This window comes from Callorhinus ursinus, unplaced genomic scaffold, assembly GCF_003265705.2.
Source record: "Callorhinus ursinus isolate GAN/ISIS: 27379988/994484 unplaced genomic scaffold, GSC_fseal_2.0 scaffold24, whole genome shotgun sequence".
Classification (NCBI taxonomy): Eukaryota; Metazoa; Chordata; class Mammalia; order Carnivora; family Otariidae; genus Callorhinus; species Callorhinus ursinus.
The window spans coordinates 15,899,769-15,926,164 of NW_027397086.1; the positions used below are offsets into that span (position 1 = coordinate 15,899,769).

The following is a 26,396-nucleotide window of genomic DNA, read 5'->3' on the forward strand; positions in this document are numbered from 1 at the left end:
GGCCACAATGGAAGGCCCTCCCCAGGGGAGATTTTAAAACATCTTAGTCCTGGCCCCATTCCCAGAGATGGATTCAACTGGCCTAGCAGGACACAAACACCCATTTTCCCTGAGCACCATCCAGCTTAAAGGCTAGAACTAATCCCATCTGTGCTCCAGCTCCTGTGGCCTCCAGACCCCTCGGGGCTCTCACTCCACCCAGAAGACAAGACCTTCTCCATCTCGCTCCCTCTATTCCCTTCCCTCCCCACATTTAAACATGTTCTCACCTCCCTTAAACCACCTCTGCCCCCCACCCTTCACAGCCAAGTCTCTCCACTCACTTGACATTTCATTCACTCTTCAACCATTTAGGTTCCTCCCTCCCAGATCACCAAGTTCCTTTCAGATCTTATCTTTCCTCTCAACTGACCCTAGATCACACTTTGGAAGTACTTAACGTTGCTCATTCAACTGTACCAACATTCAGCTGGTTGGCTGGAGGTGAAGAGTCAGGCAGAAATGTATGTAAGTACAACCCTATGAACCCAGGATGAAAATACTGGTGGCAAACAGGTTAGATACTGCATCTAAAGTGGTGAATGCAGGTGTTGCTTCTTCATGGTGCTCCAGTTTGGGAAATTTGTATTTGCAGGAGAGATGGAGTTTGCTGCACTCAGCAACACCAGGAGTCAAGTCCTAACAAAACTGGGTACAGGGTAGAACACTTTAAGATGGAGATGTTTATTAGATATCCAAACCAAAAGAGCAAATAAGCAATTGACAACTCTACAGTTCAGAAGAGAGAAGCTGGATATAAACTTGGGTCTTCAACAGAGATGGTTATTCAAAGCCATGAAGAGAAGGTGGGTTTCAACAAGGGAATGAGCATACCAAAGTCCAAGAACAAATCCCTGGGAGTTAGAACTAAAGCAAGAGACAGAGGCACAAGGTAACACATCACTGCAGAATAAAGCTAAGAAAGTGGTTCAAGAAGAACTGGTCAACCCTGTCAAACAGGACTGAAGGTCAAGGGGGAAGAAGATTGGACCAATCAATCCAGTCATCACTGCTGACCTTGACACTCACTTTCATTGGAGTGGCAAGCCTGACTGGGGTGCTTTCACAGTCAAAACTGGAAAAGCTCATATGGAACTCTTTTGAGGAATCGTACTATAAACAGAACAGTGACTAGAGACAAACATGGCCTAAAATCAACCCATCCTGAGTCTCATAAAATGTGATTTTCTTAAAGCGCATCTAATGTTCTCATACTTTTTCAGAACAAGCAAGGAAATCCCACAGTGTTCTCTCTCAACTGTTTGTTATCTACTAGAAATTATTTTGCAGCCAAAGACTTTCGGCTAATAGAGAGTCACAGAGCATTTAACTCTTAAGAGCTAGTGTGAAGTTCCTATAGGTATTATACATATCATGTAGCCCGCCAGGGAGGAAATATGCTTGATAACTTGCCCAAGGCTGCCCCGGGCCAGGGTGCTCTAGAGAAAAGGCAAACTGCAGACTTACTACTGGTCGGATGTTGTTTTTCGAACTGGCTGCTGGGTGAAATCACAAGTGATTTCCTTCCTGCTAAGATACATACCACAAACATTTTCTGAGTATGCGTGCAAATGGGTATGTGCTACATGTGCTAATTTAATTTCCTAAGTGAAGTTCTGCAGAACATCTCAAAGTGCACTCTGCATTATCAGAAAGGATGAACCAGAGCAGTGGAAATGCATGACAAAGTCTTTACTTTCAAATGATTATCAGTACACCAAGTAAGAACACGTATACAAGAAGTTCTTGAATTCTATCATCTAATAACTTTGGGTAAGAGAAACTAAGAGCAGCCCGAACAATATATACTAGTATTCGCTGTTCCACCCTTAGCCGAGAGGACTTAAGGCCAGCTGCTGCTTCACACAAGTTACAGTAACTATTTACTACTTTTTCATAGAGAAAGCCCCTGACCTTCAAGAAAGCTTTAGGGAAAAAAAATATTTAATCCCTTTCTTTCTTTAAACAGTTTTTTTTTTTCCTACATCTAAGAAAGAAAAAGTATTGATACATATGTTGCTTGAACTAAAAGGCATAGGAAAACAGACAACGTATACACATTAAATTTCTAAGAAACATGAGGTAAAAGGAGAAAATCTTTGGATACGCTCTACGTTTGTACAAAGAAGCTAGATTTGCTATTCTCCAAGAAGTGAAGGGACCTACTACGTGATACACAGAAATAATTTAATGCCTTTTCACAAGGATGTAACTACTCAAGCTTTGCCGAAGCTTCGTATTCCATGAAGGCATCTAACATGCCAATCTGCACGCAGAGCTGCTCCTTCCTCCCCTATCCATTTATGCGGTAGTTTTCATGGATTTCTGGCCGGATGTCACAGACAAAGGCCAGCAGGTTATCCAGGACTTCATCCCTGTTCTGCTGGAAGTAGGCCTGGAGGATGGTCATCTTCTCCTGGGTCTCCTTCTCCACTTCGGTGCTGCAGCTGCCATGGGATCCCAGAGCCTAGAGTCGGGGGGTAAGGACACAAAGGGAAGGTCAGGTCGGCGCTCTGGCTGGCGCAACTTCCTTAGTTCTGGAGAAACCCAGTCTCATCAGTGAATACAAATAAACAGCAACGGGCAATATAACCTCATGATTGAAGAGCATGTGGGAAGGTGGTGTTCCCCGTTAATGGGAACCAAAACTGAGGCAATCACTTTGGTGGCCAACCTTCAACCATCTATCAAAAGGTAAATTGCACAGCATTTCCACGACTCAGAAATTACCGCAGAGAGCAATATATTCACACTCTCTGGAGTCTAATGTATAGCCTTAACCAAAGACTGGAATGAACCCAAAGATCCAATACCCGACGACCAGTTTAACAAATTATGGTACATCTATACCAGAGAACATTCTCAGCTACAGAGGAAGATAAAGTAGATGTGTGCAAGATGGAATGAACTGTAAAATATGCAGTTTAAGGGGGGAAAAAAAAGCAAGATACAAAATGGTTTGTCAGTAAATTGTGTTTCCTTGTGTGGTTTTAAATGGGACAGATAAATCGTGGTATAGATATTAAAAAAAACTCTTAAAAAAAATAAACACAAGGGGATGCAATTTTGGAGGAACACAGTTTCACCATTACTGCTTCATGTTCTAGCTCTTACATTCAGCAGTAGATTCCCCAGTATTATGGATACACGACACCTATTCTTTCAAATATAAATATTCTAGCAGAATATGCAAGAAACTTAATAGTGACGGTTTCTGAGGAGGACTTCAGGACTGGGTGGGAGGAAGACTAACTTCACTGCTGCCCTATTTTACTGCTTGAATCCTTCACCATACTCATGTCTTACCCTTTCGGTCTCCATTCACAATTTTAACACATACTGACGGATAAATTTTCTTTTATCCTCAGTCTTCACAGTATGGCTGGCTTTCTGTAAAGTATATGCCTACTTTGCTAGAATGAGATCTATCAGGTTGTTGTTGTTTCTTGAAATAACTACAAGCCCTTTATTAACAAGTCAGTAACACAGGGAGAAGGCTGTCAAACTACTTTTCTCGGAGGCCCCCGGACAGACAGGCACTGTCAGAACTTACCAGGCCAGGGAAGGCAACCCAGCCAGAGGCAGAACGGAGCTCAGGGCCTCCGCCCGGGGAGCAGCTGGCCCGGGGCGCTGAGAAGGGGGATGGCTCGGACCCCAGGCAGGCACCGTGCAAACGCTGAGGCCGCGCAGGGAGTGATGGGGTGACGGGCTCCCCTGCGTGGGCAGACACGCGTGTCCACGCGAGAGCCGGTGCCTGCACACAGCTGACGCACAGAGAGCAGAAGGAGGGGTCCCCCGGCAGGAATGGCGGGGGGGGGGGGGCAGGGCTCATCCCAGAGCTTGAGGAAATGGCTTAGGGAAGTCTCCCTATCAGGCTCTTGACGACAAAACTTTTTTGTGTCTGATCCTTTCTATCTTCTAACGTGCTCCTGCCTCTTTCCGAATGTATTAACTATACCCCTTCCTAGCTGTCCACCCACAACGGCGCGCAAGGGGAAAGCCTTCTCTCGCATGTCACCTAGTCCTCCATAACCTGTACGGAGGCCTTCACTCCCCTTCTCACAGATGAGGAAACCGAGGCTCAAAGAGCTCAAAGTGAACACGCAAAGATTCTAACCCACGTTTCCTGATTCACTTAGGACTCTTCATGCTTCACTGTAACTGTTCACACTGGCGGAACACAGGGGCATTTCACATTAGTTAGCTCAGCTGCTAATTCTTATTTTTAAAGGTCCATAACCCTACTGGGGGTGGGGGTAGGGGAAGGGGGACACTACCTCTGTTCTGTGAATATAAACTACATGGCAGGCCTCAGTCAGTTGTGTCCAAGCTGAAGGGGTCACACTGAACACTGCTAGGAAACCCCAGAGCTCATGCTTGCACAGCACTGTTCTTGCCTCTATAAACAATTGCAGCATTGACATACAAATAAGCCGAGGCAGCTGCCCCGACAAGAGGACTTCCATACTGTTTCTGTGGGCAGTCTGACAGCTGACACCACCAACCTGCCCCAGTTCAAGAGTCAGAGAGGTTTCAAGTTTCAATAGCACTGGGACAGTCCAGTGCAAAGATGAAGGACACTTTTGGATTTACTGCCAACAATAGAGGTATGTGCCTTTAATCACTGCATTTGGGCCTGGGAGGGCATGTGCCTGGAACCAGTGAAGGCCACAAGGTAGAACTTGAGAATGAAGCCCACAAAGACAAGAGCAGAGTTGAGAGATGAAAATAATGTCCTGAGGGCATTACTGAAGCTCCTGGATCAAAATAAAGTTAGCCTTTCACCTGGGTCTTTAACTACATAAGCCAATAAATTCCATTTTGTGTAAAACCAGTTTGAATTGTTTTCTGTCACCTGTATCCAAGAGTCCTGATAGAGTTTCTTTTCTCTGTGAAGCCCTCCTCCATCCTTTCCCCTTTCCAGAATTCTCCCTGCTTTTGTGATCTGTTGTTGTGCTATCATTGCACACATCTTCTGCTGCGTCGCCCTGCCTACACCGTTGCCAAGTGTCTCTACCATACCAGAGTGGGCTCCAGCTGATGGATGTTATGACCACCACAGCCCTTCTCACAGCTGTAGGTCTGCATGACTTGCTCCATGAGGCAGGGACCATGTCTATTTCTGTTCACAGCTAACATCTGGCACAAGTTAACATGTTCAATAGATATTTGTGAAATGACTAAGTGAAGACTAGGATTCAAAGTTAGTTAAAAACTGATCACCAGCCTGGACATCCAATAGCCAAAATTCCAAATTTCAACCAGAATCACAATCTCAGCTCTGTTGGATATTTTGAGAACCTGGGGAAAAGGGGAGAAGAGGAAAGCCTCAGGAAACTAAAGCAATAATGAATATAAACCAGGCCCACCGCAGCTTCCTTGGCCTTGAACTCCTTCTCTCTTTGCAGACGGTATTGTTCAATTTCAGCCTGAGCTTCTTCTTTGGCCTGCTTCAGCCTCCGGTTCTTTCCTGTTTTCAAAAGAAAAAGCTACGTCAAGAAGTGATTAAAAGACAAGGAGAAGAGGAAGCAGAGACTGAGATGGTAAATTCTAACAGTAAACAAGTAGTAAAGTTTTAAAGGTACAGTCCCAAGAGACATGCATAGGAAAGAGGGAATTCAGAGCTGACTGCAGAGATTCTTGCCTCCTCTGGGCTGCACTTAACTAGGAAGTGATAAGGTAAAAAGGACCATCTTCCATAACTACAGACTGTAAATGATGGAAAACATTCTGCAATGTGTCAGAATATTCTCTCAATCTCCACTACTAAGAACCAAGACAAAATGGGGGACATTAGCCTTCTGGAGAACTCTTCCTTTCCCAAGAAGTAAACACCTAAGTATCCCGCTGATTACAACTGGAGTTCTGCTTAGAAGCTGAGCAAGGAGACGAATATGCCCCCAAGGGGCATTAACCTAAAATGTAACTAATGAAACATCTGATGTAATATTGCAAACTAAAAACCATGCCTGTGCACAAGGAAATAGTAATGAAAATGGTTCTTGGAAGGAATCCTAAATGGGGAGCACTGGATGGTTAAGACTGCACAAGCATCTAAGAAATGAGGAGACACAGGTGCTCTGGTTTCTTGAAGAGAATAAACATACAGCTTAAAAAATTCTCTAGATGCCATCAGAGCCTGTATGAAAACAGACCACAAGACCAAATAGCACGTATTCTTTGCTTTGAATCTTTGCTCACTGATCAAACTTCTCAGATACCCAAATTGGGGGGGGGGGGAGTCTTAGATGATCAACCTGGGCATTTATTTAATTTAGAACATAAGACATCCTTTATCTAAAAGTAAGCTTTGTTAGACATCACTGTATATCAATTTCCCAAATCCCACTTAGCCCATGTGGACGAATGCAACTGAATTTAACCTCCCATCTCCTAATGGAGAACACGATTCTGGATGTATAATGACCCCACAACATCACTCCGTGATGTTTCTAATAAAACAATCAACAGATCTCTCTAAGCACCCAGAGACTATTTCCGCAAGTGTAGTCTACTCCAGTCTTATTTAGGGCCTACTGCTCCCCACGTGAGCCTACTTCTACTCCTGTCCTCCACATGCCATCCTCCTCATCATCTACATTCAAAGCCGTATTTCAGAGCCAAAGATCTTTTCCAAACCAACAATCTACAAATGACATCTATGGCTCAAACATTATGCTAGCTCCACATAATTTCACAATACCACTCTCCTCATCATTCCCAATTCCCACAGCTCTCTGAATTAAGGTAAAACCACTCTCTGCCCGTCAGGTATCTTCAAGGTTCAATTCTGATAGACTTCTCTGAAAACCAAAAATAAGTATTTGAACAGTAAATCATGTTTCTTTTAAACCTTATTTTTCAGGGAGCTAATCTTTTGTTTTACTCCAGTGAAATAAACCGTAACACAATTAAGTTTTATGGTCCAAAGCAATGATTTCATGAAAAATTTACGCCGGACTGTTTTGTCACATCATGCACTGCCTCTTCCCAATTCCTAACTGGGCAAGTTAACCATAACTACAGATCAAGAAAAGGTAGTGATTCTTTTCAAATTGTAGTTCTTGTCAATACTTCTGTTCCTAATTACTGCAAATTCTGAGACATATACTAGCCATTAACTCACTCCTTTAAAACAGATTCATTCAGTAAATAATAGCTATCTGAGATATACAAGACCCTGCACCAAGCTTGAGGAGATAAAAATGTAAAACGTGATCCCCACCTCCAAGACACTCAGAATTATTCTTACCATATTCCAAGTATTCGTTCCTGCACCTCCCCCAAATAATCTCACATGCTTCCCAACAGACACAACTTCTGTTACTAATGAGCCATCACAGGACAAACCCTGAAAGGTCATTCTGGAAATACTTTATCAAGAGCGTGATGAGAAATAGTCTATGAAGAACACAGAACTTTCCAGTCACCAGAGCAAGAATAAAAGGCTTGTTCCCATCTCCAGCTCCCTCAAAGAAAGCTTTTCCTATCACACAGCCCCTTAATCCAGAAAGTACAAGAGCCATGCTTGCCATCTACTTCGGTGTGGGATAAAAGTGTAAGTCTTGTAACAGGACAAACACCAAGGAATCACTAAAAGCTAATAGTTCTTCTATTTTATCCTTGCATGGGAAAAGAGGCCTCTAGGTCACTACGCTGCTTCCTGGGGTATGGTCAAATCATTTCTCTAAGTCTCATTTCACCCATCTGTATAATAGGGATAGAAATACCTATCTCACCAGATAGGAAAATGAATACATACAACTGAATTACACACAGTCCCTGTAATCCAGGAGCTCTGTCTAGTGACCGTGCCATATAAAGAAACAAGTTATTGCACAGCAATGACAGAAATAAGCTCTTAGGAAGGACTCCTGGCCCAGCCTGAGAGAAGGAGGACAAGGCAGGGAAGGCTTCCTGGAGGAACTGCTGCCTACATTTTGAGATCTGAAGGACGACTAAGTGTTAGAGAAAAGGGATCGGAAACTAGGAAAAAGGACTTCCAAGCAGAGAAGAGAGTTGTGTAAAGGCTTGCAGGTGAAATAAGGCATCAGGGTGGTTCAGGATACCCGGAGGAAAGAACCTAAAAATGAGATAAGGGAAGAAAGCTAGACCCAGATCCAAAAAACGTGGCCTATATACCCTATGAAGGAATCTGGGCTTTATTCTGCAGGCACTCAACGTTTGTTGACTGCAAAAGTGGTGGGGAAGTCCTATTTGCATCCCAGGGAGGGATCTGACTGCCGGGAGGAATGGACTTGAAGGAGGCCCCGGCCTTCTCCCACTCACCAGTCTAGATTAGATCCACCTGCGAAGTTCTTGAGCAACCTTACATTTCTCAACTCTAGCTTTCATGTCACCTGCAACTAACCCACCCAGTATCTGCTTCCCTCACTGGGACTCTGAATACCGTGTTGATGGAGACACTGGGGCACCGGGCAAGGCGTCTGGCACATATTAACCACTTAAAAAAATTTTTTTTCTTTTTAAGAAATTAACGAATCAGGCTGGTACCAGAGCCTCAGAAAATCTAGCGTCCCGGACTAAGATGCTAGCTGTAGGGGTGGGGAAAAGTGAACAGCCATAATAAACATCCTGGCGACCGGCTAAACGTGGCGGACAAGAGGAGACGTGGCAAAGAGAGCTCTGTTTCTAGCCGGAGCAACAGCGTGAATGGTAGCTCTGTACACGGAGACAGAGCAACACAAAGCAGCAAGTGACGGGGAAAGACGACGAGTTCCGTTTGAACAGCCCATTTCACGCGCTTCCCAGGCCCCAAGAGGTCATCCACCTACTGCGTCCTCGCCCTCTCTACTGCCCCACATCGCAGCTTCCAGCCGACTTACAAGCCCTCCGGAGCCTCAGATCCTGACAGCTTTGAGACACACAAGCTTCCGCGACTGTCACCACCCCTCCACACCGCAGTTTTCTGGGCCTCATCCACCTACCACCTCCCGCGGCCTGGCCGCGACCTCGCACCCGCACCACGCCTGGTCGCCCCACCCCGAAACTCACGCTTGCGGGCCTCCGACACTTTCTCGGCGGCCCGCTTCTCGGCCTGCAGCAGCTGCTGAATGCCCTGCGACTGGCTGGCCATGGCTGCGGCGACTCTAAGGCCGCGGGACGCGGCCTAAATCGGTTCGAGCGGATCCCTCGGGTCAGCTGACCCAGCCGCCTAGGATCAGCGCCTGCGCCCTGCGCCGGCGCCCCGCCCGCCGTCACGTGACGACCGCAGCGCCGCGTCAGCTGATTGCACTCGGCGTCTAGTGACTCGAGGGGGAAGGGGAGGGGCGGGGAAGGAAGGGCAGAGCGCCGCGGCTGCGCCTGCGCAGGATCTAGCGTCTGTCTTCCACCCCTCCCCCACTCAGCCTCATCCTCCTTGAATGGCTGGGTCTCTGCTGGTTCAGTTGCTGTGGCCGCACTGTCTCGTCGTTATTGCTGTAATCCCTCACTTTGCGACATGCCCGCATTAAGGTCGGGAGAGAAGGAATCAGGCCAAAACACAAATAGCTTCCCCTATTTTGCCCTCTGTTTTACTCTCTCTCTCCTCTTTCTGGAATGTTCCTTGGCGCTTAAATATATTAAGAGGCACGTTAGGAAAATACTTACCAGGCTCAGGGGATAGAGGATGGGAATAGGGTACTTGGGGACAGATATTAATCTGTGTGATTTGGGGAAGGATGATTTCCCTCTTTGTACCCCAGTTCAGGGACAAGTTGGACTATTTTCCATAAATATTTGATGAATGCCTGCTATGATCCTAGACCACTGTTGGTACTGAGGAGATAGCAGAGAGCAAGACAAAGTCCCTGGTAGAGTGCAGAGTTAATGGACCAAAACGGAAAAAAAAAGAAAATTGCAAACTGATAAAGTAATGAAGGAAAAATACAGAGCACTTTAAAAAAGAGGGGAATGTGGAGGTGCCCGTGAAGGCTTTTGCACGGAATTGGCATTTAAAAATGAGATCAAAAGGGTAAGAAGTTAGCCAGGAAAAGATACTGGGGGAGAGTGGGGAGTTAGGGTTGATTAGTGGAAGGGACCAGCATGTGTGGATTTGGCGGAAGCAATTTGGCACAGAGATATCCCCCACCACAAATAGGTAGATAGGAAGCCAATAGTTGAGTTTACCGTATGGCAGAATCTGCCCTAAACACTTGACTTGCTCCTGACAGCAGCTCTAAGGTAATGTTATTAACTCCTTTCTATAATAACCAAACTGAAGCTCAGGGAGGTTAAGTTAACTTGCCCAAAGTCACTCCCCTATTAACTGTCAGATGGGGTATTTGAATGGAGCCAGGCTTGCAAAGTGGAACATCTGATCCACTGTGCTCTTCTGCAAGAATCTGGTGGACTGTGGGAAGGACCAGATGGTCTCCTGAAGTCCACAAAGCACTGGGAACAAAGTAATGCCAGAACTTTTTGATAGATGCATCTCTGCCCTCGAGGAGCTGGATTTAGGGCCCAGGACATTTTCCTTTGATGGAAGTTAGAGGAGGGTAGTGGAAAGAAGGCTGAAATCCAGAACTCCTAGTTTTCCTGATAGAAGAACCAGTGCTTGACTGGTCTCTGGGATTTTTTAAGTCCAGTCAAGGATTTCCTGGGAAGATTAGTCATTTTCAGTGTTCTATGAAAATGTAATTCATCCAATCAGTCAACAGAGGACAACACATACTTCTAAGAGTGGCAAAAGGATTAAGAGATGATGATAGCCAAAAAGTGGAAATAACCCACATGCCTATCAACTGATGAGTAGATAAACAAAATGTGGCATATCCACACAATAGAATATTATTTGATCATAAACAGTAAAGTACTGATAACTTGCAGCAATATGGATGGACCTTGGTAACGTTATGCTGAGTGAAAGAACGCAGGCACAAAAGACCACATGCTGTGCACTTCCATTGATGTGAAATGTTCAGAATAGGCAAATCTATGGAGACAGAAAGTAGGTTAGTGGCTAGGCAGGAGCTGGGGGAGAAGGCGCGAGGAGTGATGGCTAACCAGTATGGGGTTTCTTTTTGGGATCATGGAAATGTGACGGAATGAGGTAGTGGTGAGGGTTGCACATCTTGTGAATGAATATACTTACAATACCAAATTGCCAACTTTACAAGGGTGGACGGCACAGTATGTGAATTATATCACAATGAAACTGTTATGAAAAGAGAGAGAAAGAAATGAGGATGATGGATGTGAAGCCCTTGCACAGTTTCTAGTCTGTAGTCAATGCCAGGAAATGGAAGCTGTTGTTTTTATCTGGCTGAGGGGTAATTGTTTGATTTACAAACCTGGTCCTCCATTTAACAAAAGCCTTCAGATTAGGGTTCCTCTAACAGCCAGCTTCCTGAAAGCATCGAAATACCTACACATTCCAGATTTTTTCTTTTCTTTCTTTCTTTCTTTTGTGTGTGTGTGTGTGTGTGTGTGTGCTTGCGACATTTCAAAAGTTTATTGTATAAAGAGAGCAATACTAGACAATCTGTCCTCTGAAATTTTCAGGCTGGTTTGTCTTTTCTGGTTATCTGAGTGGGTGTTAGTTGTCAGAACTTGGGTACTCCGGGGAGATGTCCCAAAATAACTAGGAAATGAGGGTGAAGCAATCGCCCTTCAAGGGAAGCCTTGAAGTCTTGAGCCTGCAATCCAGAGCAAAGATTCACAAAGTCATCTCAAGGATCCAGAGTGGATCCCAGACTTTGTACCCCTGATGAGTGAAAGTATTAGCACATCTAAGAAAAGACTGCCCATTCGGATGTGTGGCTTTTCAAACACAAGCGGAAACAAGGTGAAGGAGCAATGGTGACCTTCACAGGCTCCAGGTCAGCAATGCCTCAGGGAAGTGGGGCCTCTCATTGCCTTGCCTAAGGAAACTAGACATCTGGGTTCAAATCCAGCTCTGTCGTTTACTTGCTGGGTGACCTTGAGCAGATTACTTCACCTCTGTGAGCCTCAGACTCCTCATATGTTAGAAATGGAGCTAATAATCATCTAATAGGGTAATTGTGAGGGTTACATTAGTTAATATATGTAACTAGCTTAGAATGTACTCACCACTCCTAATAACATAGGTATCTGAATCCCTGTGATAGTGACTTCTCAAAGAAAAATAATCAATGGGCCTTTTACTTTTATCTATTAACCTGGTATACTTAGTGAATGGAAATTTGCCTCAGACAAAGTGACTGCCCTAGAGAGACTTTGCAGGGCCAGTGCTATGGCTGAACAGGCCGTTCACTGCACAAGGAAGTGAGACTATGCTCAAATCCAGCCCGCGCTCCACCTACTCTACCCAGAGGGAGCACCTTTTTCTAATTCATTTGTAGGCTCCATGTGGTCAACCAGGAGTCCTGGAACAAATCCAGGGTGGGGGCCTGACTTGCCCCATGGGATACTCATAACTCCCCAGCCCCACTCCCAACCCCTGTGAGACAGCTTCCTGGCCTCTGCGTATACATTTTCCACATTGGAATGCTGATGATTAATAGTTAACCCTTACTCTTCCTTGACTTATACTGAAAATAGTTCTAAAGAGACTAAGATTACATTCTCAAATCTTAGTGGTGTTAAAGAGATAATATTTATCCTCCAATGAACCCAGTTTTCTGTGTGTTGCTGTGATAGTGACAGGGTTCAGGACATGCCAACCCAAAATATGGCATCTTGACATATTGACTATTTTACACTGAAAGAATTTGAGAATCAGCAGGTGCAGGAAGGACTCTTTGACCCTCCCTTGAAGCAGGTCATGAGACCTTCATGTGAAAAATGCCCTCCCTATATCCAGAGGAAAGGAACATCCTTATCTCCAGGACCCTAAGAGGCTAGTCTTTCTTTTTTTTTTTTTTTAAGATTTTATTTATTTATTTTGACAGAGAGGGAGAGACAGCGAGAGAGGGAACACAAGCAGGGGGAGTCGGAGAGGGAGAAGCAGGTTTCCCGCAGAGCAGAGAGCCCAACGCAGAACTTGATCCCAGGACCCTGGGATTATGACCTGAGCTGAAGGCAGACGCCTAACGACTGAGCCACCCAGTCACCCCCCAAGAGGCTAGTCTTAATTAAAATGTGCTCTCATTATAAAATACATACCAGATTTCAAAGGCTTTGTATCACAGAAATGTAAAATATCATGATTTTTTATTGATTATAAGTAGACTTGATAATATTTAGATTTACTGGGATAAATAAAATGTCTTCTTAAAATTAATTTCACAACCTCACACGCATTAGGATGGCTACTCTAAAAAAATAACGAGTGTTAGCAAGGATGAGAAGAAATGAGAACCCTTGTGTGATGTTGGTGGGAAGATAAAACGGTGCAGCTATGGGCCTATGTCCAGCAGCTTGTCAAAAAAATGAAAAGTGAAATTATCATATGATCCAGCAATTCTATTTCCAGGTATATATCCCACAGGAATGGAAAGCAGGGTCTTGAAGAAATATTTGTGCATCCCCCGTTCATAGCAGCGCTATTCGTAAAAGCCAAAATGGGGAAGCAACCCAAAGGTCCCTGAATGGATAAACAAACCATACAACGGAATGTTATTTAGCCTACAAAGGAAGGAAATGCCACTACCCACTACAAGGATGAAACTTGACATTATTCAGTGAAATAAGTCAGTAAAAAAGACAAATACTGTGTGATTCCACTTATCTGGGGTACTTAGAGTAATCAAACTCCTGGAGACAGAACATAGGACTGTGGTTTCCAGAGGCTGGGGGAGAGGGGAACGGGGAGTTGTTTAATGGGGAGAGAGTTTTGGTTTTGCAAAATGGAAAAGCTCTGGAGATTGGTTGCACCACAACGCTCAACGATACTGAGCTGTGCACTTGAAAATGGCTCAGATGGTATGTTTTATATTATGTACATTTCACCACAGTTAAGAACTACAAAATTAAAACACAGAAGTCTTGAATTTCCCCTTTTCTTTTTACTTTTTTCAAATTTGCCAATGGGAAAATTTAGTATCACACATGTGGCTTGCATTGTACTTCTATTGGCTGCTCGAAAGGAAAAGAATTTTGATCTCCATGGATTTTTGTTTTTAGGAAAAAGAATAACCATTCATTAAAGTAGGTACCGAACACTTGTTTGCTCAAAATTTAATAGTGCTTCACATGTTGTGTTTGTGAAACAATTTCTTTTTTCTTTTTTTTAAAGATTTTATTTATTTATTTGACAGATAGAGACACAGTGAGAGAGGGAACACAAGCAGGGGGAGTGGGAGAGGGAGAAGCAGGCTTCCCACTGAGCAGGGAGCCCGATGTGGGACTCGATCCCAGGACTCTGGGATCATGACCTGAGCTGAAGGCAGACGCTTAACGACTGAGCCACCCAGGCGCCCTGTGAAACAATTTCTATTATAATGTTTATAGCCCAAAATTTCAGCAGATTACAGATTTATGTAAACAGTCACTTGTCAAACACACAGTTGACAACCTTGAGGGGAAAATACATCAGAGGCATATGTACAGTTACGGAAGTTCTTATTGTACATGTATCATGGAAGATACATTTATTTATCACTTTTTACATATTCTAGAAAACATTCAAATGAAGATAAGTTACTTCAAAGTAGTTGATAAATTTCTGGTGGTCGAGGGATCTCCGGTAGTTTTTAACTAAGGAACCTGATCTGTACTGAAAAGGAAGACGTAACCAGACAAGCTGGAAGTGTCTATACTGGGGTGGGGTTGAGGTCACGAGGGGTGGAGAGCTTTCAAGGCAGAGAAAACGACTCGGGCAACAGTTTTCAGGCAAAAGAGAGTGTGGAACATTCCAGAAAAAGCAATGAAGGCTGGAATGCACAGATGGAGAGGTAGAAGGCCCCGAGGTGTATGGCAGGCAGGAACCAGATCAGGTGGGTCCTGGAGGCCTTGATCAGGATTTTGATCTTTATTTCAAAAACAATGGGAAGCCAGCAGGGAGGGGACAGGGATGCATTTGTCTTTGGAAAAGATTGCTCTTGCTGCATCTGTGTGTATATGTGTGAGGAGTTTTTGTTTTTATTTATTTACTTACTTATTTACTTTGAAGATTTTATTTTTAAGTAATCTCCACACCCAGCGTGGGGCTCGCCCTTCAAACCCCCAGATCAAGAGTCGCATGCTCTACCAACTGAGCCAGCCAGTTGCCCGTGTCTTTATTTTTTAAACAAATGAGGCGTAATAATGTAATTAAATGTAGTTTAATGTTTATATTTTTTTTCATGAAATTGACCATGTTAAACGTTCTGCGTCCTGTGATCCTGGAAGACAGCAGCCGTTCAGAAATCTCGTATCCTTTGTTTTCCAAAACCCCCCATCCTTGTGTGTTCCTAGAAATGACTTACCCAAAAGAACCACTCTTCCCCATGTAATTTAGATAAGACTCCCTGTACACTCATTGTCGTGACTACCACAAATTCACAGATGACTCCCTTGTTTACCTGTGACAAAACTGAACACAGACGACCCTCCCACTTCCCATTCTTTGTCTTACCAGTGATTAAGATTAGAATTGTTTGTCCCTCCAAAACCAGCCACACGAAGAAAAGATAAACATTTCCTGTTCAGCTGGCTGAGACTTCCCCTGATGGCAAAACAATTCTAGCTCTACATCACCCTACCTGTAACTTGTCTATTCCTCCCTTCAGGTCTCAGGTAAAGCCACCTTGCCAAGGCACTTTGATCTTCACACCAGGATGGCTCTCTCTACTGTGATAACTCAAACAAAAATATCTTCTTAATTCCCCTGTGCATTTTGTCTCTGACAAGGTCTTTCCGATAAACATTCATAAACCAGAACTTCTTAGTTTGGAAACTATGATCTTATGTACCCTTATGTATGATGCAGCAAAGATGGATTCAATTTGGTTGAACGCATCATTCATTCATTGAGCATCTTCCATGTGCAAAGCACTTTGTGAGGCTCTAGATTGTGGGATGAATAAACCTGCCAGGAACAATATACAATTACCTTCTAAGTAAATTGTTATCACCACAATTTTCATTGAGCACTTACAACAACCTTTTGAAAATGATACCCTCAAAGAGTGCCTGGGTGACTCAGTTGGTTAAGCGGTTGCCTTCAGCTCAGGTCAGGATCTCAAGGTCCTGGGATCCAGCCCTGCAGCCGGCTCCCTACTCGGTGAGGAGTTTGCCTGTCCCCCTGCTCGTGTGTGTGTTCTCTCTCTCTCTCAAATAAATAAAATCTTTTTTAAAAATATTTCTTTTTGTTTTTAAGATTTTATTTATTTGTCAGAGAGAGAGAGAGAGAGCACAAGCAGAAAGAGAAGCAGGCTCCCCGCCGAGCAAGGAGCCCAATGTGGGATCCGATCCCAGGACCCTGGGATCAGGATCTGAGAGAAAGGCAGACGCTTAACCGACTAAACCACCCAGGCGCCCCATAAATAAAATCTTTTTTAAAAAAGAAGAAAATGATATCCTCAAATAGGCATTATTATCTGTTTTCTTAGCCTCTGTTTTCTCTTCTGTGAAACGAAAATAATAGCGCTGTCCTAGAGGAATGTGGCAGGGGTGGGGTTGGGTGGTCAATGAGATAATGCATGAAATGTTAGCCTGTTATTATGGACTATGTTGGAAAACAGTTTGGTCTTCTGAAAGGAGAGGTCATTGTCTACAAGAAGAACCTAGATTACATTCAGTGTTTGCCACTCTCAAAGCTCATTTATGAGCCAAGGGGCCAGAGGCAGATCCTTGCACACAGGTCATCATGCTTTTGCTCATATAACCCTGCCACCCTAGTCTAGCAGAAGCTGTCATTGCTCCACCCAGTTCCCCGTGACCTTTTAGGGGGCTCTAGCCCATTTGCAGCGGTCAATATCTGCATCTCTTAGCCTGAAGACTTTTTTCTTTTCCGTGGCTCTCCCCAGGTACAGAGCCAGCTGAAAGTGACCAGGAACTGACATCCCCAGGAAGCAGCCCTCATCCAGGGATGCTGGGGAGCTGGTGTATAAATACCCCCATTCCTTGACCTTTGAGTGGAATAATTCTAAGGCAAATGTTTTGTGTTGGGTTTTTCCTAGGGAATTAACTCTAGTTTCCCACTGCAGTAGCTGGCTGAATAATGTACCTCCCCTTCCTTGGATCACTTCTGTCCTCCCCTACCAGTCTGCCCTGCACCTTCCCAATAAAATCTTGTGCCCAAATCACTGCTTCAGGGTCTGCTTCCCAGAGGACCCACACTAACCATCACGTTCAACTGATTAGACAAAGATTGAGCCTTGATCCAAGACAGCCACCAACCTTTGGCCAGAACGCCACTCTGCACATGATTATGATTAAGCAAAGCCACCTGATGCTTTTTCTCAGGGAGCAGAGAAGAAACTAAAGGAAGAGAAAGGAGACAACAATAGATGGGCTGGATCCTGGGAAAGGTGGCCTGTGGCATCCCGAGGGAGGCTGATGGCAGCTCTGCAATTTCCTGGGTATGTGCCTGTCTCTGTGCAGTTTTATGCCAAATTCCACCACCTGAGTCAAAGCATGGTGATCCTCACAGTTCTGAGAAATCCGATTCGCATAGACATCAGGGTCAGGTGGACCCAAGTTCAGATCCGTTCTGTGTGGTCTTCAGCGTATGGCATAGAGCCTCTGAGCCTCAGTTTCCTTAGTTCTGCATGGGATAATACTAACTCTCTGGTTAGTTTTTTGTGAGGGTTAGATAAACAGATGCTAAGCAAGCCAGTACATAGTTTATTGTCAGTAAACAGAGCTTCGTCCCTTACCTGAGATCTTCCACAGGTACTGGCATCTACAAATAGTTCCTGTCTTCTGGTCACCATGGCGACCCCAGACAAGCTCATAAATTTCCTCTAATGAAGCTGAGATATTTTCACTTTTCCCTGCTGTGCTTGTCTGTGTCTTGGATAGATTAAAAACTCCCAAAGGAGTCACATTTTAGAGTATGCAGTCTGGCCATTTATAATCCACATCATCTACTGTGATATGGGCAAAAACAGTCAAATAGGAAAAATAGAAAGGGTTCAATTTAGTCTTCCCTGAGCACAAAGGTGCCTCTATATTTTAGATGGTTCAGGGAACACCTAGAGGGAGGGAATGAGAATAATTGTTGGTTTTAGAAGGAAGATCAGCCTTTGGCCAGTTGGTGTAATTCATGAGACCACCAAGCTAGCTGCCTGCCTTGATGCCTTTCATTCTGCCTTCCCTTCGGGTTTATAATTAATTTCAATTCCTCTTGAGTACCTGATCATAGCAGGTCCTGAGCTAAGCAGGAGGGTCCCAGATATGAAACTAGCTCACCATCTGCGACATAATTTGCCTTCTTCATAAGATGAAGGCATTAGACCAAGTGATTTTTAAATCCCTTCTCATCTTGAAATTCTGTGATTTTTTATGACTATGAGGGCAATTCTAGGAGGAAGCCCTGTGAAGAGAGGCTTTACTTGAAGATAAAGATCAGGATGGGAGATAATGGAAATATCATGGGTTTTTGCAAAGAATCTAAAATATTACCAGAATCTTCCCCTAAGTTTAAAAGACGATCACATAACTGGGACCCTAGCATGTGAATAAGCTGCATCCACTGCTGAGATTCAGAATGTCTGGGCCAGACATCCATAGTCAGCTGAGCTTTAACATTTGCTTTGAAATGTGAATTTGTCCTAGTGCCATTGACACAGTGGTGAATAATTTGAGCATAATACAAATGTTTATTTCATCCACAAGAAACACTGGGTGAAGGCAGAACTCTGCACGCTCCTGAACCAACTTTGTGGTATCAAATAAAACACAAATCTGGACCGAGACAAGGAGACACTTTATTTGAAAGGTTTTTGCAAGGGTGGTGAAGGAACAATAGCATTAGGGAGGACACTCCCACTGCGAGATCTGCAAGTCTCAAAGATTAAGCAAAAGGATTTTTCTTTTATGGAGAGAAGTAACCAAGGCCCGAAAGAGCCAAGCATGGAGAGAAGGACGAAAGGCTGGCATGTTAAAGACCCAGTAGCTGAGAGGATGTCAGCCTACACTCAGGAGGACCCTAAGGAGGGTCTGTGTGCTGGCTCAGGTTGAGAGTGGGCCAACAAAGCTTAGGGACCTGGGGGAAGGAGAGAAAGCTTAACCAAAGTTTGGTTAACAAGCATTGTGTTCTGACTGATCAGTGGGACAAAACAACTCAACTAATCATTTATAAGGCGAAAAAAGGGAATTTGGAGGATCTGTGTCTGGCCTTACCATAGGTTAACAAGGGGTCATCTGTGAGTCTTACTTACCTAGGTCACATGGGAAGTATGGTTCTCTGCAGTAAGCTGCTTCTGGAACACAAAAAGGAGAAGGGGGTTCTCTAGTCTTCCTTGTTTTCCAGGATCGTAGGACTCCAGTTAAATTCAACATTGCCAGTAGGATTACACAAAACGCACACATACATACACCTCATATGTGACCAGCTGCCTGAGTTCTTCCCCGGATCTGGGGTTATAGCGGTCTCTCTGACTTCAGATAACACCCCCTCCCACCACTTCACCATAACTCACAAGCTGTAACCTTCCCCCACTTGTACAAGCAAACTTCAGGTCTTTCTCAAGGTAAGGGGCCATGTGTATTGTGGTATTGATGTATTTCTTAACCATTTAATATGTGCAAGATTGTGACATCATTTTTATTAGGTTCCTTTCTTTCTTTTTTTTTTTTAATGTGTTACTGAAAAAGTTTTTGAGTATGGTGCCCTAAGTCCATTTTCCCCATCAGCCTGTGGTTCGTCATTGCACAATTTTACACCACACGATGATTTTCAGGAGCTCACATCGTGTTAGAGTGGAACTGACCGTATTGGCAATGGGTCCAAGGAGCTTCCTAGGAGGGTAAGCACCCAGAGCAATGCTCTGGAGTGAATGAAGCACATTCCAGGGAACGCGGGTCTCCCACATTCTCTGTGGCGCAGACTTCAGTGGAGCTGCTCTCCACTCAGGCCATGAAGGTTGTCATGACTCAAGACAGTTGGGTTGGGTGGGAGCTGAGATCCAGAGCTTGCTCTGCCTGCCAAGCTCATCGCTCTGTCTGCTCAGAGGGAGTTCCCCGAAAAAGCAGGAGGAGAGTTTTTAATTGCATTTGGAATTGGAGTGAGTTAATTAAATGAACAAGATTGTATCTTAAGCACCCAAATGAGACCCTACTAACCTAAAGAAGCGCTTCCAAAGCCCGTAGAGTTAATTCCCAGTCTTCTCAAACTGTTCCCAGAAGATGATATTTATTAATCATTCGTGGCCCCAGGCAACTGACCAGGAGCTCTGACTGTCCCAGACCCCACCCAGGCTGCTCTGAGGGTTCAGGGGACCCAGTGTCCCTGTGCCTTCAGAGTCCAGTGTGCCACGCACAGCTTTGACCCAAAGAGAAGGTAAAATCGAAGAATCTTACCACACTGAAATCATGGGACCACGACTAGATGGGAAAGGGGGAGGGAGAGGGAAAGAGAGGTATGTGACAGTTGAAGCACCTACTCAAGAAATAAAGCTGTTTCTTTATTAAGGTAACCACGCATCCCAATGCAGCCAGGATAGTCCTGGTTAATGTGACTCCTTTTATTCTCTAAAGGGTTCTGCTCACCCTATTTATATTCCAAAAAGTTGAGACTCCTTAATAAATATTTGGCGAAACTGTGGTATAATGAGAAATATATGTTTGGTCTTTGTCCCTGGTATCTGGCATAGAGATCCGAAACCCCTTGCAATTTCCTGAGTGATAGGAGCATCTTTTATTATTCATAATGACCCCTTTTCAACCATACCTGAGTTTATGCTAATAAGGTGAGTCTTTGGTGGGCCCCTAGAGAGCTTCAGATGGAGGCTGGTCCCCAGAGAAACCAACCATGCGATGATAGAGTTAAAACTTTCAGCCTGGGAACCCTTGGGTTGGAACTCTTCCTCTGGGAAAGGGAGAGGGGTGGTCTATTACGTTCAATCACCAATGGCCAATGATTAATCAATCATGCCTGCAAAGGGGAACTTCCATTAAAACTCCAAAACCGGGGCGCCTGGGTGGCTCAGTTGGTTAAGCAACTGCCCTCAGCTCCGGTCATGGTCCCAGGGTCCTGGGATCGAGCCCCGCATCGGGCTCCCTGCTCGGCGGGAAGCCTGCTTCTCCCTCTCCCACTCCCCCTGCTTGTGTTCCCTCTCTCTCTGTCTCTCTCTGTCAATTAAATAAATACAATCTTTAAAAAAAAAAAAAAACTCCAAAACCATGGGATTTGGGAGCTTCTGGGTTGGTGAACATATCTAAGTGCCAGGAGGGTGGCACACCCCATCTTCCTGCACTCTGGAGCCTTCAGAATTTCACTTACATACCTCTTCATCTGGCTGTTTCTTCGTGTCCTTTATAAGAAACAGTAACAACATTAAGTATAGCATTTTCCCGAGTTCTGTGAGTCATTTTAGCAAATTAACAAACCTGAAGGGAGAGAGCTTGTGAGAGAGAGCCTCTGAATTTGGAGCCAAGCCAAACAAAAGTGGGGGTAGCCTGGGGCCCCCCTAGACTTGTGACTGGTGTCTGGAGTGGAGGCAGTCTCATGGGACTGAACACTGAAAACTATGGAGTCTAGTTCTGGGTAGTTAGTGTCAGAATAAGATTGAAATGTTGCACACCCAGTTGCTATCTGAGAAGCAGACCCAGCCATTTCAAGGTTTAATTCTAGCCCCCTCTAGAAGACCTACAGTCCCAGACAAATGGTTCGGGACAGATCTGAGTGGCAAATGCCAAATCGAAAATCGCCCCTCCCCCTCAACAATAGCGGCAGTGATCCTGGGCCACGTGCCTCCTTGATAGGCAACAGGGCTGCCATATTGCACCCCTCCTCGGGCACCATTCACTGTGTTTCATGTGGAGGTGTGGACCCCAACTTCTTTAGCTCCTACGAAGGAGGAACTCAGGACCACATTTCTGGCACCCTCTCTGTCTGATCACTTCTGATTCTGCATCTCTTAACGATTTTCTTTTCCCTGGCTCAGGTAGCAGACGAGAAGTTTTGCAAACCAGCTGGCTAAATAGATGTCTAACTGTGCAACAAAATGCCGGTGCCCTTTGTTGCAAACACCCCAACTAGAGCCCTGTGCTTATCTTAGTCTTTGGGAGGGAACAAGAGGGTCTCCCTGCCTGAATGCAACACTATCCACAAGGCCAGCCACATGCACCTCCCTCAGTCTACTTCTTCTATCTCTCGGGGAGGGTGTGGGGAGGGTGTGGATCAATCCCATCTTTTCTCAGTAATATTTGTGGGGCCATGCACGCTCTGAGGAGGAATGTATCCACTATCACGGCAACATGGTTAACACATCTGCCACCGAGTCGAGTCCCGAGTCCCGCTTCTCCCAGGGAGGAGGGCTGAAGGTAACCAGGCCTCTGTTCATTCGTAAGCACACATGAGACTCCACAGGGGCCTCCAAGAAACATTAGGTGAGACGAAATGTCACTGGTCTCTGGGGTCCTTCATTAAAAATTGAATTACCGGGGTGCCTGGGTGGCTCAGTCATTAAGCGTCTGCCTTCGGCTCAGGTCATGATCCCAGGGTCCTGGGATCGAGCCCCGCATCGGGCTCCCCACTTGGCAGGGAGCCTGCTTCCCCCTCTCCCACTCCCCCTGCTTGTGTTCCCTCTCTTGCTGTGTCTCTCTGTCAAATAAATAAAATCTTAAAAAAAATTGAAATACCCATTCATTCATATACATAGTTGTGTGTTCATTCAACAGACAATTATGGAGCCAAGGGCCTGTGTTAGGCACTGGTGATTTCAATCTAATCTAATGAAAGAGAAGGAAGAGGCGATCTTTTTGGCCTGGCTCAAGGGTATTGGCCTACTTTGAGCCTTTCTCCATCCTTCCTTCACCTCCAGCTAGAGTAGATCACCTCCTCCTCTGAGCCCTGGTGGTGGACCAGGTTCATATCCCTAATAGAGACCTAAGACTTCAGGGCTTCACTTTCAGCCCTCAGGAATACTTTTTGGCTACAAGTAACAGAAAACCCATTCTCAGCAGTGGCTTAAATAAAGCAGACATTTACTACTGTACCTAAAAAGACAAGGAGTCTGGTCATGAAGCGGAGATCCGGCCAGCGGAAACCCCCCACCTCCTACGTTCGAACCACCATCAACAAGAATGCCCGGGCCACCCTCAGCAGCACCCGGCACATGATCCGCAAGAACAAGTACCGCCCAGATCTGCGCATGGCTGCCGTTCGCAGAGCCAGCGCCATCCTGCGCAGCCAGAAGCCTGTGATGGTGAAAAGGAAGCGGGCCCGCCCCACCAAGAGCTCCTGAGCACCTGCCCTGCCTCTAAAGCAATAAAGATGCCAACCTCCTCAAAAAAAAAAAAAAAAAAAAAAGACAAGGAGTCTGAGAATCCAGGGCAGGTCAGAGGTCCAGTGAAATCCTTCAAGGCCCCAGTCTCTTCCTAACTTTTGGTTCGTCCTTTTTTTTTTTTTTTTTTTAAAAAGATTTTATTTATTTATTTGACAGAGAGGTAGAGAGCACAAGTAGGCAGAGAGGCAGGCAGAGGGAGAGGGAGAAGGAAGCTCTCCGGAGCTGAGCAAGAAGCCCAACGCGGGGCTCAATCCCAGGACCCTGGGATCATGACCTGAGCCGAAGGCAGCCGTTTCACCGACTGAGCCACCCAGGCGCCCCTTGGTTTGTCCTTCTTAAGTTGTTAGAGTTTTTTGTTTTGTGTGTGTGTGTTTTGTTTTGTTTTGTTTTTTAGATTTTATTTATTTATTTGACAGAGAGAGACACAGCGAGGGAGGGAACACAAGCAGGGGGAGTGAGAAAGGGAGAAGCAGGCTTCCCACTGAGCAGGGAGCCGGATGCGGGGCTCGAACCTAGGATCCTGGGACCATGACCTGAACCACCCAGGTGCCCCAGTTTTGTTTTGTTTTTTGTTCTTCATTTCCATACTCATCATCTCAAGATCACACTATGGCCATAACAGGAGTAAGTAAGTCCTCATACCAACATCCCAAAGAAGAAAGAAGGGGCATAAGCAAAAAGCCTCAGCCTTTTTTTTTCTAGAAAATGAGGGCGACAAGCAGACCTCCCTCTGGTGTCTTTGGCCAGAAACACTCAGAAAGAGGGATGGGATGGGATTGCCACGGCTACCTTAGACATATGGTAACTCACCCCGGGGCTGGGGAGGGATCTCTGTCCTTCCTACACCCCAGCAAAGGAGGTAGAGGGTGGGGAGGGGCCACTGGGCTCTTGACCATGTGTTTTCCCTTGCTGGTCAGTCCCTCAGGGCCTCTGCCTCCACAATGCCTGCATCCTTCTTGCAGACATCCAAAATGGCGGCCCCTCCTCTCCTCTCTCTCCCAGGAATACTGCACTTCCCATAAGGAGCTGGATAGCACTCAATAAATGTTTGTAAGGAAATAACAACCAAAAAGAAAAAAAAAGTTTGATTTTGTGGATGAAGGGTATGAAGAGAAGAATTTGTTTCATAGACTTGGTGAACAAATAGAACCCCTAGACCGGGAGTGCTTTGCCAGGAGACCATGACTGTGAGGGGGTTCCCTGAACCCCTGAAACTGTATGAAGCATCTGCATAAATGTGTATATGAATTTTGGGTGGGGTGTGTCCTTGGTTTCTATGGAATCCTGAAAGGTTCTGCAACCACCAAAAGACTTGGAAGCCCCACCTTCAGTGCCTGTGACAACACTGTCCAATCCCCCATGGGCGTGCCAGGAGCCAGCATCCTACAGTGAACTGTAACCTGACTGGGCAGAGCACCCAGAGCCCCCAGGATGCCCCTGAATTCCTACGATCTCTCCTCCCAGGTCACAGACTACATCTGTCTTATTTTAAAGAGCAGACTACATCTGCTCTCTCCAAATGGCGTTACTATTCTGTCTTCCAGCACAGCCTGGAAAGAGTCTCTCACTGTGACTCACCACCATCCTCCCGTGAACAATGGTCTGTGAGCTCCATCACTCACTCTGGCTGACACCCTGGACTGGAAAGAGCTGATTCTAAGTGAGTGGTTGTGTGGGTATATGGCACACTGAGGGCAGGGGCAGAGGGAGGGAGGTGGGGTGGAAGTAAAGCCGGTGCCCACCATCCAGATTTACCCTACCTGTTCGGAGGGAATGGAAATTTACCTATAGCTGCTGGAGGCTGGTGAGCTACCTGTTAAGCTCCAAGCAGCCTCTGCATGGCCCAAAGCTTGTACGTGGGAGTGGGGAACTAAAAGAAGCCCCCTCTCCTCCCCTCCCTCAGTGGGCAGCTCCTTCCCACCAATCAGGATGGAGAACAGGCTGCTGCTGAGTCCGCTTTGGGAGGCTGAGTGAGCTAATTGGAGAATAGCACCCCACCCCCATAATTCAGAGTGAGACCAGACCCAGGACAGTTTCCCCTGTTCAGCCTCCCTGGTTCGCACCCTGGTTAAGCCCTGAACTTGTTATGTGATCTTGGGACACATGTCTGGTTCTCGGTTGGTTTCCTTAAAAGAGAAAGTTACAGGGCTGGTTTTTACTGTTGTTTCCAACAGCCTCTGATCACAGGAGGTAACTCTGGGAGGATTCCAGTGAGGATCCCCAGAGACCAGGAGGAGACGCACCTTGGAGGACTAACAGGAGGCCCCCGGGGAAGAGGAAAGAGACAGACCCTGGCCTCTGGACATCTCATACCTGTGGTTTTCCAACCAGGCTGCTCTCTCCAATCAGAAAGCGTTGTCCGTATCAGGATTGCTTACCCCTTACCTACTGACTCAGAATCTTGCAGAGGATGGGACCAGCACCTGGACTTTTACAAAGCTCTCCACGAAATTCGGAAGCAGCTCGTGGTGGAGATCCAAGATCTGAGCCAACCCCAATAAGCTGCTGACCGTCCCTTTCTAGCCACTGCACTGCCTGCATTGGAGATGCCCATTCCAGGGTTGGTCCCCCCTTCGAAAGGAAAGGAAAAGCCTCTGAAGCCAGGACTCTCTCAAAGCAAAGGGGTTCCAGACCTCAGCCAGGTTCTCTGGGGCAGCACATCTGCTTCCAGCTACTGCAAGCCCACTGAGCCCACGCACATCTGTTGCCCTGCACTGCCGGTCCCCTCTGAGAGGCATCCTTCCCAGAGCCACAGGTCTATCAAGACCCTGAGTGGAAATACGTCTGTCGTTTAGCTGGTGATAGACACAATACCAAGAACAGTATGCTTCTCTATCACTGGAGGAAAAGAAAATTGAATGGGTTTCTGAATAACCACGGAATGGCTCACACAGTGTGCAGGAATTCATTATCAAAGTTGGCTCTGCTCGTCTCAGACGTGCCTTTGGCACTCTTGGTTCTGAAATTTGCATTCCTAGATGGAGGATAGGGCTGCAGCTAGCAGACAGCTGAGATGGTGTGGGGAAGGGAAGGATTCAGAAGCGGGCTGAGTGGTGG

At 45.6% G+C, this 26,396-nt stretch overlaps 1 protein-coding gene across 2 annotated transcripts; it reads right to left on the minus strand.

The window, feature by feature from the left end:
• Nucleotides 1–702: 702 nt before the first annotated feature.
• Nucleotides 703–9,263, minus strand: ATP6V1G1 (ATPase H+ transporting V1 subunit G1). Of its 2 annotated transcripts, XM_025888315.2 has the most exons (4): nt 9,055–9,263; nt 5,409–5,509; nt 3,593–3,753; nt 2,381–2,506 (listed from the first exon to the last, which is right to left on the minus strand). In XM_025888315.2, the coding sequence occupies exons 1-4, from the start codon at nt 9,134–9,136 to the stop codon at nt 2,446–2,448; spliced, it is 405 nt and encodes a 134-aa protein (XP_025744100.2). In that variant the 5' UTR covers nt 9,137–9,263; the 3' UTR covers nt 2,381–2,445. The 2 variants fall into 2 exon arrangements, with proteins under 2 accessions (XP_025744101.1, XP_025744100.2); XM_025888316.2 differs by lacking the exon at nt 3,593–3,753 and having other exon boundaries at nt 703–2,506; nt 9,055–9,250.
• Between the last annotated feature and the right edge of the window lie 17,133 nt (nt 9,264–26,396).